This window comes from Tetrahymena thermophila (assembly GCF_000189635.1).
Source record: "Tetrahymena thermophila SB210 genomic scaffold scf_8254491, whole genome shotgun sequence".
Lineage (NCBI taxonomy): Eukaryota > Ciliophora > Oligohymenophorea > Hymenostomatida > Tetrahymenidae > Tetrahymena > Tetrahymena thermophila.
The window spans coordinates 130,444-146,027 of record NW_002476266.1 but is presented as its reverse complement, the minus strand read 5'-3'; the positions used below and the strand labels follow the sequence as shown (position 1 = coordinate 146,027).

The 15,584-nt window shown below is 23.5% G+C and overlaps 6 protein-coding genes across 6 annotated transcripts; 2 read left to right on the top strand and 4 right to left on the bottom strand. All coding sequences in view use genetic code 6, as the record gives it.

Moving 5' to 3' along the window:
* Positions 1-1,157: 1,157 nt before the first annotated feature.
* On the bottom strand, positions 1,158-3,262 carry TTHERM_00787130 (transmembrane protein, putative; the record flags this gene model as incomplete). The annotated part of the gene is made up of 2 exons (XM_001022152.2): positions 1,158-2,491; positions 2,866-3,262. 2 exons carry the CDS (start codon positions 3,260-3,262, stop codon positions 1,158-1,160), a joined length of 1,731 nt encoding a protein of 576 aa, XP_001022152.2.
* Positions 3,263-3,354: 92 nt separating this feature from the next.
* TTHERM_000787129 (transmembrane protein, putative) lies at positions 3,355-3,990 on the bottom strand (the record flags this gene model as incomplete). Its single annotated transcript, XM_012799222.1, has 1 exon — positions 3,355-3,990. The coding sequence occupies one exon, from the start codon at positions 3,988-3,990 to the stop codon at positions 3,355-3,357; it is 636 nt and encodes a 211-aa protein (XP_012654676.1).
* Positions 3,991-4,525: 535 nt separating this feature from the next.
* Positions 4,526-5,087, bottom strand: TTHERM_000787128 (hypothetical protein; the record flags this gene model as incomplete). The annotated part of the gene is made up of 2 exons (XM_012799221.1): positions 4,526-4,936; positions 4,995-5,087. The coding sequence occupies 2 exons, from the start codon at positions 5,085-5,087 to the stop codon at positions 4,526-4,528; spliced, it is 504 nt and encodes a 167-aa protein (XP_012654675.1).
* Positions 5,088-5,203: 116 nt separating this feature from the next.
* TTHERM_000787127 (transmembrane protein, putative) lies at positions 5,204-5,944 on the bottom strand (the record flags this gene model as incomplete). The annotated part of the gene is made up of 1 exon (XM_012799220.1): positions 5,204-5,944. One exon carries the CDS (start codon positions 5,942-5,944, stop codon positions 5,204-5,206), a length of 741 nt encoding a protein of 246 aa, XP_012654674.1.
* Positions 5,945-9,360: 3,416 nt separating this feature from the next.
* Positions 9,361-12,510, top strand: TTHERM_00787110 (Serine/Threonine kinase domain protein; the record flags this gene model as incomplete). Its single annotated transcript, XM_001022150.2, has 15 exons — positions 9,361-9,718; positions 9,835-10,014; positions 10,095-10,141; positions 10,242-10,301; positions 10,426-10,762; positions 10,961-11,042; positions 11,103-11,192; positions 11,248-11,340; positions 11,399-11,491; positions 11,551-11,643; positions 11,697-11,789; positions 11,845-11,937; positions 11,989-12,081; positions 12,138-12,230; positions 12,285-12,510. The coding sequence occupies 15 exons, from the start codon at positions 9,361-9,363 to the stop codon at positions 12,508-12,510; spliced, it is 2,031 nt and encodes a 676-aa protein (XP_001022150.2).
* Positions 12,511-13,227: 717 nt separating this feature from the next.
* On the top strand, positions 13,228-15,533 carry TTHERM_00787100 (UV damage endonuclease UvdE). The gene is made up of 5 exons (XM_001022149.2): positions 13,228-13,315; positions 13,392-13,955; positions 14,152-14,612; positions 14,757-14,915; positions 14,969-15,533. Exons 2-5 carry the CDS (start codon positions 13,513-13,515, stop codon positions 15,277-15,279), a joined length of 1,374 nt encoding a protein of 457 aa, XP_001022149.2. The 5' UTR covers positions 13,228-13,315; positions 13,392-13,512; the 3' UTR covers positions 15,280-15,533.
* The last annotated feature ends 51 nt before the right edge of the window (positions 15,534-15,584 follow it).

Genomic DNA, 15,584 nt, shown 5'->3' with positions numbered 1-15,584 from the left:
AAAATCGATTATTTAAAAGATTTTCTTTTCATATCAGATTTGTAAATGATTTGGTTTGTTTTTGATAGATATACAAAAGATTTATGAACAAATACTGCGCAATCAATCAGTTGAAAAAGCAATAATTATTAATATACCCAAAAAAATTAATTTTTAAATAATTATTAAATCAATAAATAGCTAAAATGAGCCACCAAGAACTCCCTAAAGTTGATAATAAGCGCGTTATTAGATTAGTTCCTCCAGTCTTGACACAAGATAGAATAGTTGGTTTTAAGGCAGGCTTAAGACCATTCCGTAAAGGTGGTGTCCGTCTTGAAGAAGAAAAAATTGGTAACAAGGTTTTCTTCCACAATTATGGCCACGGAGCTGGTGGTGTCTCTGTAGGATATGGATACAGTACTTTGGCTTTCAACAAATTTGCAAGCAAATATCATGACGCTCATGATGCTAAGAAGGTTGCTATCGTTGGTAGTGGTTATATTGGCTTATTTACCTCTCTTCTTCTTCGTGAAAACGGTTATGATGTAACTATATATGCTGACAAAACTATTAAGACATAAGGATTTTCAAATCCTGATTCAGATGATAAATCTCTTCCCACAACCTCTCAAATAGCTGGAGGTTTCTGGGTCCCTTATGGTTATGATTTCAATTGCTCAGCTGAAGCTAGAGAAACCCATGAACTTGCTTGCAGATTAAGTTTTGCCTTCTATGAAAAGGCTCTACATCATAAGAACATTAGAGGAGTTTCTTACAAGAAGACTGTTCATGTTGATTCAATTGATTACATTAAAAGAAGTGTTCCTAATGGTCTTATTAAAGATTACGAAGATGTTAAAGTTACCTTCAATGGAGTAGATTTGATTGATGCCCATTACTTTACAACTCTTCTTATCGATGGAGATCTCTTCCTTAATGATTTGAAATAGGAATGTATCAGAAAAGGAGTTTAATTCGTCGATAGACATTTCAATACTGTTAATGATATGCTTTCTCTTGAAGAAAGGTTCATTTTCAATTGCACAGGCTGCTCTGCTGGTAAACTCTTCAATGACCCTAATGTTTATCCTCTTAAAGGTTAGCTTGTTGCTTTCAAGCCCACTCCTGGAGTTGACTATTTCTTCCGTACATAAATAGAAAACGGAGCTTTTGTCTCATTCTATCCCTAATAAGATGTTTTACCAGTTGGTTTAGTTGAATAAAAAGATGACTGGAATCCCAGACCAACTGTTGAAACCTGCAACAGAATAGCTCAAAATGCAATTAAATATTTCGAAAAATACAATACTGCTCCAAAGCTTTGATTCAAATAAATTATTTATAAATTAAAAACGAGTACACATACATACATACCTAGCATATAAAATTATTAATTATGATATTTACTATTTAGTTTATATTTTAGTTGATTTAAAAGGTATATTATAATTTTTTTAACATTTTAAAATCACTAGAATTACACTCTTAAATATTTTTTCATTTTGCATCAAAATAAACAAACAAACTCTCACCTTATCAATAAAAATTTTGTTGGTTGATAAATTTATAAAAAGATATAAAATTGGCTTTAAAAATATTAAAATAAGTGTATAATGTAGAATCTATATATTTTAAAATATTTTTTACAAAATCTCAACCCCAACTAATTTATGTAAAAATTTGGCAAAATTTATAATTTTACCATTTTTTGGTCTTAATTAATGAGATGAGGGTTTAGAGTAATTTTTTATATTTACAATCAAAATAGTAATTAATTAATTAATTAATTCATTAAAGTAGTTTACTTTTTATTTCATACAAATTATTAAAAAACAAATTAATATATAAATAATAAAAATAAATCTAGCTATGATAAACAATAATATATTTTTTGATAATACAGTAGTAGAAAAAAAAATTAAATCAGTATAGTAGAATTTTAAAATTGAAAAAGCAAATTTGTTTAAAATTAGAATTTAGTTTTTATAAAATCGTAGTAATAAATTTTTAGTCCATTAATAATCATATTTTAGTAGCATTTATTTTAATTTTAATAATACCTACTATCTTTTTGAGTATGAGTGTTAAATAGAATATTATTTTAGATACATACATAAATATTTGATAAATTTATTTAATTTAAATTTTTAACATTAAAATTTATTTAAAATCTGAGACTTTCTTTTCTAAGTATGTTATTAATAATTTTGAGAATGCTATAAAGTTTAAGATCTTAATTTTTAATGAAAATTACAATCTATAACAACATGTCTATGAATAGGTCTTATCTGATTAAAATTTTCTACTCTTGATAATTAACCACAATCAGGGAGGCATATTTTTAGTAATGAATAAAGGAATATGTTTTTGATCAGGACCAAATTAAAACTTTTTTGAAATAGAAGATTTTTCAAATAATATTTTTTAAGGATATAATTTATTCTGCAGAAAATCAGAATATTTTGGGCGTGTTTGATTTGGTCTATTTCTATGCTCAGTCCGTCCTACCCTTTTGAAAATAAATTTTATTTTTTGCGTGTGCTTATTAAATTAGCTATATATTTGCGATTTAATTCAATTTAGAAGAATCTTAGCAAAATAGATATATTCTAAATTAAAAAAAGTAGAAAATAAGGGCAGATGAATAGTGAGTGAATGAGTGACTTTGAGTTTTAATGATAAAAATTCAAAAATTTAAAATAAAAAATATTCGTTGAAAATTTTATTAAATTTTGTTTGGAAGAAAAATGATGATGAGTCACTCATAAAAATTTTCTAGTTCAAGTTGAGAAATCTAATTTAAATCTATTTGTTACATAGAAAATTAAAATAGAAAAATAAAAAATGTTCAAGTATCACTAATTAAATTGTAAATTTATTTACTTTACGGGCTCAGACTGTAGAATAATGAATTTGTTGATTTTTCTACATTCAGCTTAAGTGAGATAAGATTTATGTTAAGGAATTGTTAAGGAGTCTTAAAAAAATGCTTAACAGGAATAGTTAAGTTGGAAGGAAGGAAGGAAAGAATGCTTATAGAATTTTCTCTTTCTATTACATTAAAATAAATTAATTACTAATTATTTGGCAAAATACTTAATATGTATCCAAATTTATAAAATATAAGGATATTAAAAATAATAGATAAATATAATTTTTACTTTTATTTTATTTATTTATTTAATTATTTACTTTATCTGCTGCTTGCTTTATTTAGCAAATAAACACGTTAAAATATTGTGAAAAAGTCAATCAATAAATTTCTCCTCGAATATATCATTTCTTAAAATATTCAAAAATTATTAAGTTATTTTACCTTAAAATTTAGATACTGGTTCGACTTATATATTTATTTTTTCAGTTTATCTTCATTCATTCATGTGAAAGAATAAAGTAATTTTAAATAGATCTATCAAAAATAAAGCATATAATTATCGAATTTTATCTTTTTTATCTTACTTATTTAGCCAAAAAATCTATTTTTTTTCTATAAGTTGCTGAATTGATTGATATTAAAAATCTTCCATAATTTTATTTTTGATTGTTGAAAGGAAATTAATCAATAACTACCACTGTTGTACTCTGTATTAAAAATACGTGTAAGGTAGTAAGAGCTATTTGGAGTATTTCTAAAAACAACAAATTAAATATACTACTGATCTATAACCACAAATATAGTGTTTTAGCACTAAATCTAAAGTGAGATAAAAGAAAAAAATTAAATTTTTGACCGGTTGATGCGCATTAGAACTAAAGTTGATTAAGGCACAGTTATTTGGAGAATAGCTGATAAATAATTTAATACCATCTTATGCTAAATATTTGATTGAAGTACATACTATTGTTACTTTCTATCAATTTTAAAAGAAGAACTCCTCCTTCACACGATAATATATCAAGTGGGATATAATTAAGATACAAAAGTGACGCACAATGATAGTCGTCCTTATTTTAAAGCCAACTTATAATTTTGGCATATTTACGTTAGTTTTATGTACTGCATGGCATGCAATCAAGGAAGCATTGAAATGTAATATGTTTTGTTCAGAAGTTTGGAAAATTTAATTGAGAGATAAAAATGGATTCTGTTATAAAAAATAAAATTTATAATTATTATATTTAGCTCTCATCTTAAATAAAATAATGTAATAATAATTCGAAATATAGTTATTCTTCTCTCAATATTAATTACTTTCTTTTGGTATCTGATTTATTATCATTTTTTTTCTTCTTCTTTAGTTCAAAAAAAAAAGTAATGAATTAGCGTTAACAAAAAAAATGCAAGCTAATTAATACACAAATTTTTTATTTCCCCGAAAGAAATAATCAATCAATAAATCTATCAAAGAAAATTTTGATATTGTTCGACCAAGTTGGAAGGGGTAAGGATTTTATCAAAGATTTATTATAAATTTTGATTTAAAGTCAATTAAATTACTTGCAGTAATAAATAATATAAAAGAAAAGACTAAGGCTGCACATATAGATAGATGCAGACTTTCATTCATTCATTCATTGATTAATTCAATAATTGATTCATGATTCATTGATCTTACTTAGTCTCTTCTAACTAAAGTAAAAAAATTAATTTGCTTTATTTGAAATAAAAGAAAAGACATCTGTGAAAATTTATAAATAATAAATCATCAAATACATACAAATTTTATATAAAAAAGGTCCAGCCACCTTGATTCGTTTATATAAAAGAAAAAGAAAAAAAAAACATAACACAACAATTTGTTGATTAGCATTTGCTCATCTCTACTTTATATATATATTTATAATCGAATATTTTCGCAAACTGAAATGATGACAATGAGCTATGCCAACAACAACAACAGCAGCAACGCCAGCTGTAACAACAGTTACTTCTCTGGAGTGAATGTGTTTGAATATGAATTGGGAGATATTTACTCTGCCCCTGAAATCGCTTAGAATAGTGATTTAATTATTGCTGCATAATAGATGAAAAACATTTAATAAAATTACAATTAACAACATAATGAATGTACATCCACTGACTGCTCTTCTAACTCAGATGAAGATTTAGAAGAATTCTAAAATATTGTTTCCATTTAGTCAGCTAAGAGTATTTTTGAGCGCATGCCCGAAAACAATTTGGCTCTTTAATAATCACTTTCTTAACTTGAAGCAGTTAACAATCATTCAGATTACTTTACTTATTCTTTGAAAAAATATAGATGCTTAAAGCCCTCTTTTTTCAACCCTGAAAGAGAAAGCATTTTGGCTAAGCAAAACTCTTCAGACGAATCTATGGAAATCCCTTCTCTCGAAAAGCGCTTCTCTTACTTCTTTGAGAAGGTCGATGAAAACTACTATAAAATTGCTTTGATGAACTGCGCTCTTAAGTATAGCTTTCCTGAAGAGCTTTTACTTCACTTTTAAAAGAAACAATCTTCCTTAAATATGATTTAATCCTCCGCAAAGTTAGTCTTTGAAGACGACTGTGGCGATTACCTTGCCGATGAGGAAGAAGAAGACGCAACTGGTCTTTCTGAAGAGGAACTACTACAAGATTTGTATAGCGCTCCTGAAATCCTTTGAAGAAAAATGAGAATTAATTGATCAGGTAAACTACCTGTTTAATCCTTTTCTGATTAACAAACTAACTAACTAACAAACAAGCAAACATCTAACACTTGCTTAAATTTCCTTTAATATTTTTTAATTTACCATCATTAATAAAAAAAAAACAAAAAACAAAAAGAAAACAAACAAACCTAACCCAAACAAACTAATAAGTCTTATTCAAATAATAATAATAACAATTATCATCCTAAATAGTAATAAAAAAATAATAACATAAATACTTTATATGAGTAGGCAATCCAAAGGGAAGTCGACTCTTACACAACAATATTACTAGTTATATAATCACAATCAACTATAAATAAGTAACCAATTAATTTTTTTAATTATTAGAGCCTTCAACTCTATCCATCCCTCTCACAATTTATTTCAATTCTTTCTCAGAAGCAATAGTTATTACAAATACTTACTATAGAGCTGAGGAGAGATTTTGTTGCTAAAATAATTATTTACCTACTTTTTTCTTGTTTTTGTTAGCAGAAGCACAATATTAATTACTATTTGTGTATACATCTTGGATCTATTTTTATTTAAATAGATAAGAGACGGACTGCTAATAAAAATTATTTAGAAAACTAGATAGATTAAGATTATTTAAGTAATGAAATCAATAATTAATTAATATTATAAATAAAATAAATAAATATCTCGTGATCATAATAATAATCACATTTAATATTTAACTAATATATATATTTATATTAATTACTTCAATTAATATTATTAATATTTCACAATTAACCATCTCACCCTTTACAAATTATAATGCAGTTACAAGACACTCATTCATTCACTCACTCAAGCATATATACACACACACACATATACATGCATAGAATGAGCTTAATATAGAATTGCAACTAAAATCCAAATATAAATAAATACTAGTAAAATTTAAAGAGGGAAAATATAACTAAATAATCACTTTATAATAAAAGAAATATATAATAAAAATTATTCATATATATAATTTGTCACTTTATATAAAATATACTTCATTATTAACTTCCTTTAATTATTCATCTCAAAAAACCATCTAATCTGTCTTGAACTATTCCTTGTTCTTTCTTAATACTAAACACAAAACCCTATTTATATATTTATTGTTATATTTATAGTATATAATAATGTTAAAATAGTTAATTTCTCATAGAATTAATATATTTATTAGCATTGTTGCTATCACTCTAACTATCGATAAATTTTATTAATAGGATTATTTATAAGAAAGGATTATCTACAGTTTAAAATTGGTAGCAGAATTATACGATTTTAAGTATTGTTTGTTTCAAAGCTTCAAAAATCCACACAAATTTATGAATGTTATTAATTAAATTATTCTTAATGAAAATTTATGTCCATTCAATACAGTTTATCAAAATATATTTTTGCCAACTTATTATTAAAAAAAGAAATGAGAGAAAACTTCAAATTCAATTAGGATGGTTAACTTTTGGCAGAATAAACAGCTTAAGATTAGCTTACTTTCTTATTAGTATATTTTATACTTTTCAAAAAATCCTTATTTAAAATAATAATTCACTGTCAATTTCAAGTTGAAAAAAATAAATATAAATGTCATACAATATTGCTGCAAAAATAAAATGTGAGCAAATAAAGTGCCAAATACTATTAAATCAATTACACGTATTTTATAGTATTTTTATATCTAATTTTAAACTTAGGTTATGAGGTATTCTATCAAATTAATTGCTTATCTATTATAAAAATAGTACTAAAATTAGGGTTTTAAATATCAAAAAAAAATATCACAAATAAAATTTTGAATTGTAAAATAGTCAGAAAATATTTGGGTTTTAAGATATTTTAGTAAGGATTAAAAAATTAGTTCAATATCGCTTAACTTTGAGTAAACTAGTTGCACTATACAATAAAATTTTAATTTATTAAAATGAAGATAAAGAGCTTAACTATTTACAGATATTTTATAATGCAATTTAAGATAATTTTATATTTCATCAGAATAATTTATTTTGTAGCAAAGCAGCTTAAATATTTTGAATAAAAATTTTTAAAAAAGTATTTATAATAAGGTGATTATAATTATTTTATTCTTCATTTATTTTTTATAAAACCTATAAAATGCAAATGAGTGGACTGAAATATATTTAATTAAATCGCTTATTAACACAGCTCATACGTGAGTTAGGGATTTGAAATTTTGGAATAAGCAAAAAAGAGATTATTAGGAAAATATTTATAGGTATATAATTCATTATTAGACACTTGATGAAAATAAAATTTGTTTTTTTTTATTATACAGTACAAAAAAGATTTAAACAATTAGATTAAATTTACCTCACCCCTATTTAGTTTTGTTTAAAAAAATGATATGACGAGAAATATGCTTCGAATTGCTAGAAATAAGTCATTAGAATTTTATATAATTACGTAAATAATTATTATTGTTATAAAGATTATTTAATCTTTTTATAAAAATAAATAAAAACTCCTTATATAATTAATAAATTTATGGGAATTAAGAGCTTGCTTGCTTGTTTGTTTATTTACCGCTCTCCATAATCAAAATTTACAAATTTTCAAAAGGGAAAATAATTATAATAATTTTTATTTTCAAATGATACAATAGAATTCATCAAAATTTTTATTTTTTTCAAATAATTTTTTTGTGTTTATAAGCATTACTCATTATTATTATTTTTTTATTATATTTTGTCAAACAAAAATCTTCTTGATTCTTGATATTAGCTTTATAAAACTCTTTTTTTTCTCATCAAATTCATATGCTTAAAATAGTTTTTAACAAAATATTATAGACATCTTTTAAAACTTATAAACATAATTTGCTCAAAATATTCATTGATATATAGATATATCTAATTGAAAGTTCTTCTTTTTTAGTACATAGCAGCAAAAAACTTACTAAAAGTGCTGCTTATATTTAAATTATGAAATTTTTTTTTGTTTTGAGTAAGGTTAATTGGTGTAAACATATTGATAACAAACAAATTTTGTAATAGAAAAGAGATAATAAGAAACAAATATTTTTTTTCAATAAAAATCTTGAAAAAAATCTATAACATTAAAAGAATTTCTTAGAAGATTTAGAAAAATTGAAGATTTTATATTTAAATGCATATTTATTGCAAATAAAATATCTCAGTATCTAATATAAATAATTATCAAATTTAAATAAAATTTTAACATTCAATAAATAATATTAACAATCTGATGAAAACACAAATCAACTAAATGACTTACTAATTAATTATCTAAAAATCTAAATAAATAAATAAATAATTAGTTAATAATTATAATAATTATCATATTTAAAATAATAATAAAACTAGTCAATTTCTTATTTGGTTTTATTTGTTTGTTTTTATATTATTTTTTTCTTTTTATAAATAATTGTGTAAAAAACATTCATTTAAGAGTAAATATCTAAACTTCATTGAAATCATCACTATCAATATTGATTTTTTATTTAATTATTTTGCTGATTAATCATTATTTATATTGTTGATAAAATGATACTTTGTTTGTAACTTTTTTTAGTTTAACAAATTAAAATATTTTCTATTTAAATTGTTTTTATTAATGCACTGATTTTGGTGAGATTTATGTAACTTAAAAAAGATTTTATTAAAATTTCTTTGTTTGCTCATTTCTACATATTATCATTCAAAATATTAAAAGAGAAGTAGAAAGAAAGCTTAGCTTTATTCTTTTTTTTTTTGCTTCTTAAGAGAAAGTAGAAAATATAAACATACGCAGAAATATTAAATGGATCCTCAAATTTTGTTTAGTCAAGTTGAATATAAGAAAATACTGACTTTCAAAATTGTTAGTCAGATAACTTAGATTCTAAACGATTTTAGTAAATACGAAGAAATCAAGTTCATAGGCTAAAGTCCTTTCAGCTTAATCTTCTCAGCCTACAATATTAGAAAATTTAGAAGAGAAGCAATCAAGATTGTAAATTTTGAGCCTAGGAAACTTGAAATTCTTTAAGTGGTCAGGAAAGAAGCAATTCCTATAAAAAATATTCAAAAACACCCAAATATAGTTTAGATTTATGACGAACAATTTATTGAAAAGGAGGGAAACACTTTTTTAGTTATTGTAATGGAATAATATGAAAGTAAATAAAAACATTGGTTTCAAAAATATTTTTGAGTTTGCTTAATGAAAATGAATCAACTAAATCTAACTTCATAGTTTAAATAAAAATTAAATGTTTTTTTTAAATGCTACTAGAAAATTTGGATGAAATAATGGAAGAAATGAGAGTAAAAGGATAACGTTTTGAATTCAATTAAATGATCCATTTGGTAATAACACTCCTCGACGGATTAACAGCGATCCACTAAGCTGGATCTGTTCACAGAAATATAAAAGCTTCAAATATAGTTCTAAAGGATGGAGTCTACAAATACTGTAAGATAATTTGCTTTAATCTCATTTTTAGTTAAGTTTTAAGTCCATCACATAATTAATTCACCTAAATTATAAAAAAGCTGATTACTCACTCCCTAACCTTTGTTACCCTCTCCTTAAATCAAGAGTAAACAAATCTCATAATTTAATTGCATATACAAATATTTTGTGGAGATTATATATATTCATTAAGTTATTAATTATTTATCTATAAAATGTAAAAATAGTACGGTACTCCTATGTTCATAGGACCAGAAGTGATGAAAAATGAAGGATACAAATAGCAGGTGAATTTCAAACATATATTATAAAAATTATCATTACTACTGACTTCATATTTCAATCTTTAATTAAGAAATACAAAACTTCTAGTATACTAATATTAGTATGATCCTTTCAAATATAAAATAGACTGACATTTACTGCTTAGGTTTCCTTTTGATGAAAATGGACAACATAAGTTTAATGAATTACAATATTCATTAAGGGGAACAAGAAGAAAAAAATAAGTTAATTATGAGAATTCATTACGATGCCTTTAGTAAAAATAAACTACCTGAAGATTTTGCTATTAATAAAGATAGCTTTTTCTATCCTTTTATTATGAGTATGATTTAATCTAACTTCACCCTAAGAAAAAATACAAAGTTCTACATGGAAAAGCTGCTAATTTATTTAAAAGACCAATTCAAACCAATACCAATCATTTATTCTTATAAACCAGATTTTGACTTTATCTTTTAGAAATGTAAAAATTAGTTCACAAAATATTTAAAATTAAAGCTAAAAAATAATATTTTGAATATAAATCAAAAATTAACCTTTCAAAATTAATGAATTTAATTTTTAAATTAAAAAACACAAAATATTCCAAAATAAAGCTTTGAAATTTTTTAAACAAAAAACATGAAATTAAATGTTGACCAACCCCTTAATTGATAAAAAGAATTCAAGGACCTTGACGAAACGGAAATTTCTATCAAAGAAAAAGAAATTGTGGAAGACCAAAAACATATTTTTAAATTCCTGTATGAAGCTTTTTAATATAGCTTTCTTTTATAATTAAATAAATTAAAAAATATATTAAGCAATTTCAAAAATGAAGATGCTGACATTATAAACATCGCAAAGCACTTTTACTAAAAAAAGAATTTTTATAGTCACTTTTGTTTAGAGTGGTAATCAATCAATATTTTTCCAAAGAGGGTAAATCAAAAAATTATAATTCAAAAGTAATAACAGAGAAATCAGTGATAAAGCACTTCAAACATTGAGTGAATCATTCAAGCAGTAGAATAATCTAATTGATATCTAGTTAAATTTTAAGTAAAAATTAATCTACATAAATCATATTTTGAAAATGCCTTGATTTAATTTATTTTAGTTTTAACAATAAGTTCACTGATATCAGCTTAAATAGTTTGACTGAATAGCTAAAGTCTCACATAATCCTCTAAAGATTGCATTTAAATTTCAAGTATTTTATTTTGTTCAGTAAATTTAACTAATTATTTAAATCTGATTAATTAAAAAAAGCTATAACTACCAATTTACAAATTAAGCTGTTGTTAATTTGTTTGAAAGTGTAGGTAATTATATAAATTTGAAAGACTTTTTACTTAATTTGAGGTATATTAAATTCTATCAATAGATTTTTAAAATAAAAATTATATTTTACATAGAGGAAATAGCGAATTTACACCTTAAGCATTTAATTTATTGTGCATTAAACTTCAGGATCTTTAGAATCTACAAAAACTCAGTTTAATTTTTTCGTAAAATAAATAGTTATTATTGATAAAAGTAAATATTTTTTAAATTAATTTAAAGATGCCAAAAAAAATTAAAAGATGATTCTATGAGCTATCTTGCAAGCTGCTTGAAATTTCTATTTAGCCTAACATATTTTAATTTAGAACTTCAGTAAAAAAAATTGATTTATTCATTTAATTATTAAATATATTTTTTATTAAGATGTTCTTGGATGGTAACTGATGATGGCTACATACAACTTTTAGATTCAATAGAAAATATGTAAAAACTAGAATATCTTCGATTATTATTTGAGTAAAATTGATATTAATATAAACTCATTCATTATTCATTCTATTTTATTTCAATAGTTGTAATAAAAATTTTACTAATGAAACACTAAAGAAATTAGATAAAACCTTACATCAGCTTAGATATTTAAAAGAACTACATCTAAGTTATTAGTAATATTTCCAAGTTTTCTTTACATTAATTAAAAACATATAAATTAATTGTAGGCAAAATGATAAATTCTAGGCTTTGTATAAAGAAGACATTATGGAAAAAATTGAAACAAAAAATTACAGAGTTTACAGTGTTTAATTTAAGTAAAATTTATTTCAAAATTTATTAATTTAATTTTATTAAACTTGGAGATCAAATTATGAGTTCAGAATAGAAGACTACTAAAGAGAGGTAGAAAAGAGTGAAATTTTTGAAAGCTACTAAAAATTCGTTGTTTGACTGTATTTATACTTTATTTAATTAAATTGCATTCAACCTTGTTTAAATTAGGTATTTTTGGTACGAAAAGGTTTTTTGTCAATCTGTATCTGTAGATGCTAAATAGTTTATAAATTTATAAATAAACAATCACTAATTCTAAGGTGCTTTTATATACTTAATTTATTGGTTTTTCCTACTTTATTGACAGCCAAATAATTCAAGTCAAACTTTATTAAAAATCTAACACTAAACATTAAATATTTTTACTATTTAATTGTTAACAAAACTTTTATTTTTTTTGTTAATTTTACAAAATATTTAATTATTATTTTTAAAAGTGCTTTCACCCATAAATATTTCTTAATTTTAAAATAAATATCAATAAAAATTTGATTTTCTTTTATTCAAATAAGAAATTTAAATTAAATTTTAATAAAATATTTGGTTATTATTTAACTTAATTTAACAAAATTAACTTTAAAAAAAATTAATTTACTTCTTATTTTGATAAAGGATAAATTTTACTTTAATTATTAAAAATTTGAAATTTTGTTTGTAAATTAATTGACTTATATGATCAAATAATTAGAAACTTAAATTTAAATATTTCTCTGATTTTATAATAAAAATTATAAATTTTTGAAATTTATTTTAAAATTAATATTTTTAATAAGACAAATAATTTGAAATACTTTAAAAATTATCTTATCTCAAAATAAAATGCATAAAATTTAATTTTGAATTGAATTACTGGTCCAGAAAATTCTTTATTACAAAGATTTAGGGAATAGTTGATTAATTAATCCTACTTTAAATCTAAGATGTAATTTACTTAATTAACAAAAGATATTTATTTTATCTAGTTATAAAAAAAATATTAAAATGAATCCTTCAATTAGATTGGGACTGTGCTGCATAAACACTGTATTAAAAGATGGAAAAACACCAATATATTGTTCAAGGTCAATTTAAAGAAAAGCATTTTCACAAAAAGGAGAAGATGAGGCTAAATCTAGAGCTATGGAGAATGTAAAAGACCTCTACAAAATGATAGAATGGAATTAAAAAAATGGAATTCAAGTTCTAAGAGTTAGCAGCGAAATGTTCCCAAGGGCAACTGATGAAAAATGTGGATATACTATTGAATTTGCTAAGGAAGAGCTCAAAAAAGCTGGTGATTTAGCCAAAAAATATAAACATAGACTCACTTTTCATCCTGGCTAATTTAATGTGATTGGTACGCCAAATGAAAAAGCTTTTGAAGCTACAATAAAAGAGCTTTCTTTGCATGCAGAGATATATAAATATCTAGGGTTTGAAGAAGAAAAAGACAGTGTGATTGTTATTCATGGAGGTGGGCTCTATGGAGATAAGGATGAAACCATTTAAAGATGGGTTATCAATTTTGGGAGATTACCAAAAATTGTTTAATAAAAGTTGGTATTAGAAAATTGTGAGAAATGGTATATTATTTTTCTTGATAAATTCTTAACAAAAATAAATAGATAGATAATTGTTTGATTTTTTTTTTGCAAGTATTTTTGGTCAAAAATCAAAATTGAAATCTTTGGCTATTTTAATTAATTAATTAATAACATAAAATTTAAATGCAAAAATCTTTGGTTATATTTTACAATCTTGTTATAATTATAAATTTAGCTATTCTATCAGAGACTGTTTAGAAATATCTTATAAAATTGAAGAAAAGTATGGATTTGCTTTACCAGTTGTTGTAGATTCCCATCATTATCAGTGCTATAATTATTATCATAAAGAAGCCAAGTAGGAGTCTTTGGAATAATTAGTAGAAGAAGCAAGCAAAACATGGAAAAAGAGAGGCATTCGTATGAAATGTCATGTATCAGAGTAAGGTTCTGGTCAAGTAGGACACCATTCAGATTATATTTCAGAACTCCCTTAGGAATTTTTAAGTGTGCCTGAAAAACTAGGAATGGAGCTAGATATATTAATTGAAGCTAAAATGAAGGAACAAGCTATATTTTTTTTGTATGAGATTTATCCGTTTTTAGATTTAAGAAGCAAAGAGGCTAAGAAAAATTGGGAATCATTCAGCTACAAAGGAGTTTCTTAAAGTGAACTAAAAAAAGAATTAAGCTCAAGTAAATTTACAATTATTTAGATGATACACTCATTTACGTCATCATTTATTTTATAAAAACTAATTATTTGGATTTGTTTAATTTTTTAAATATAAAAGACGAACTATTTATTTATTCATTCATTCTATTTTATCAAATTTTTAGGATGGAAAAGCTAAGGAAGTAAAAAGAAAGAAAAGACTAAATTAAAAAGTGACTGTTGTGATGATGATACTGATGGATCAGAAGAGGAGAACAATGAAGAACAAAAAGAAGAATCTGAAAAGTAAAATAAAAAAAAGACTACAAAATAATAAATTAAAAGTATAATTTTAAAAATTGTTATTCAAAATTTAATCAACAATCATGTAAATTAGATCAAAAAAACGTAAAATAAAACAAAGACACTTAGGATTTAGAGGTGAAAATTATCGAAAAACAGAATAAATCTGATTAAGTAGAAAAAAATAAAAAGAAACAGTAGAGTGATGTAGATTTATTACCTAGTGAAAAAATTGTGAGAAGGCTAAGAAGTGGAAACAAATATACACAAGTCTTGGATAAGACTAATACAGATAATGAAGACAAGCTGGCAAATCAAACTTTGAATTAAAAAAGTGATGATGAGCTTTAGGTGTACAACTTCGATAGGAAAAAAAATAAAAATCTTCTTAAGAAAGCCTTCTGAGGCAAATTAATTAATGTTGATTGTGGGTTATATTTAGATTTAATAATCCTATATATAGTTTTATTAATTTATGAACACACGATAATTGTAAAAGACTTATTTATTATTCTTAACTTAATTGACACTTACTTACTTAAGCAATATTTGGGTGGGCTGAGAAAAAAGAGGGCCATTCCCATTTTTTTATTTTTATTGTAAATCTTGAACAAATAAATACATTCATTTTTGAATGTTATGAAGAGCATAAAAGGCAATATAAATTTCTAAATTAAATAAAATTTCAAAGTAATTAATTATATGCATCT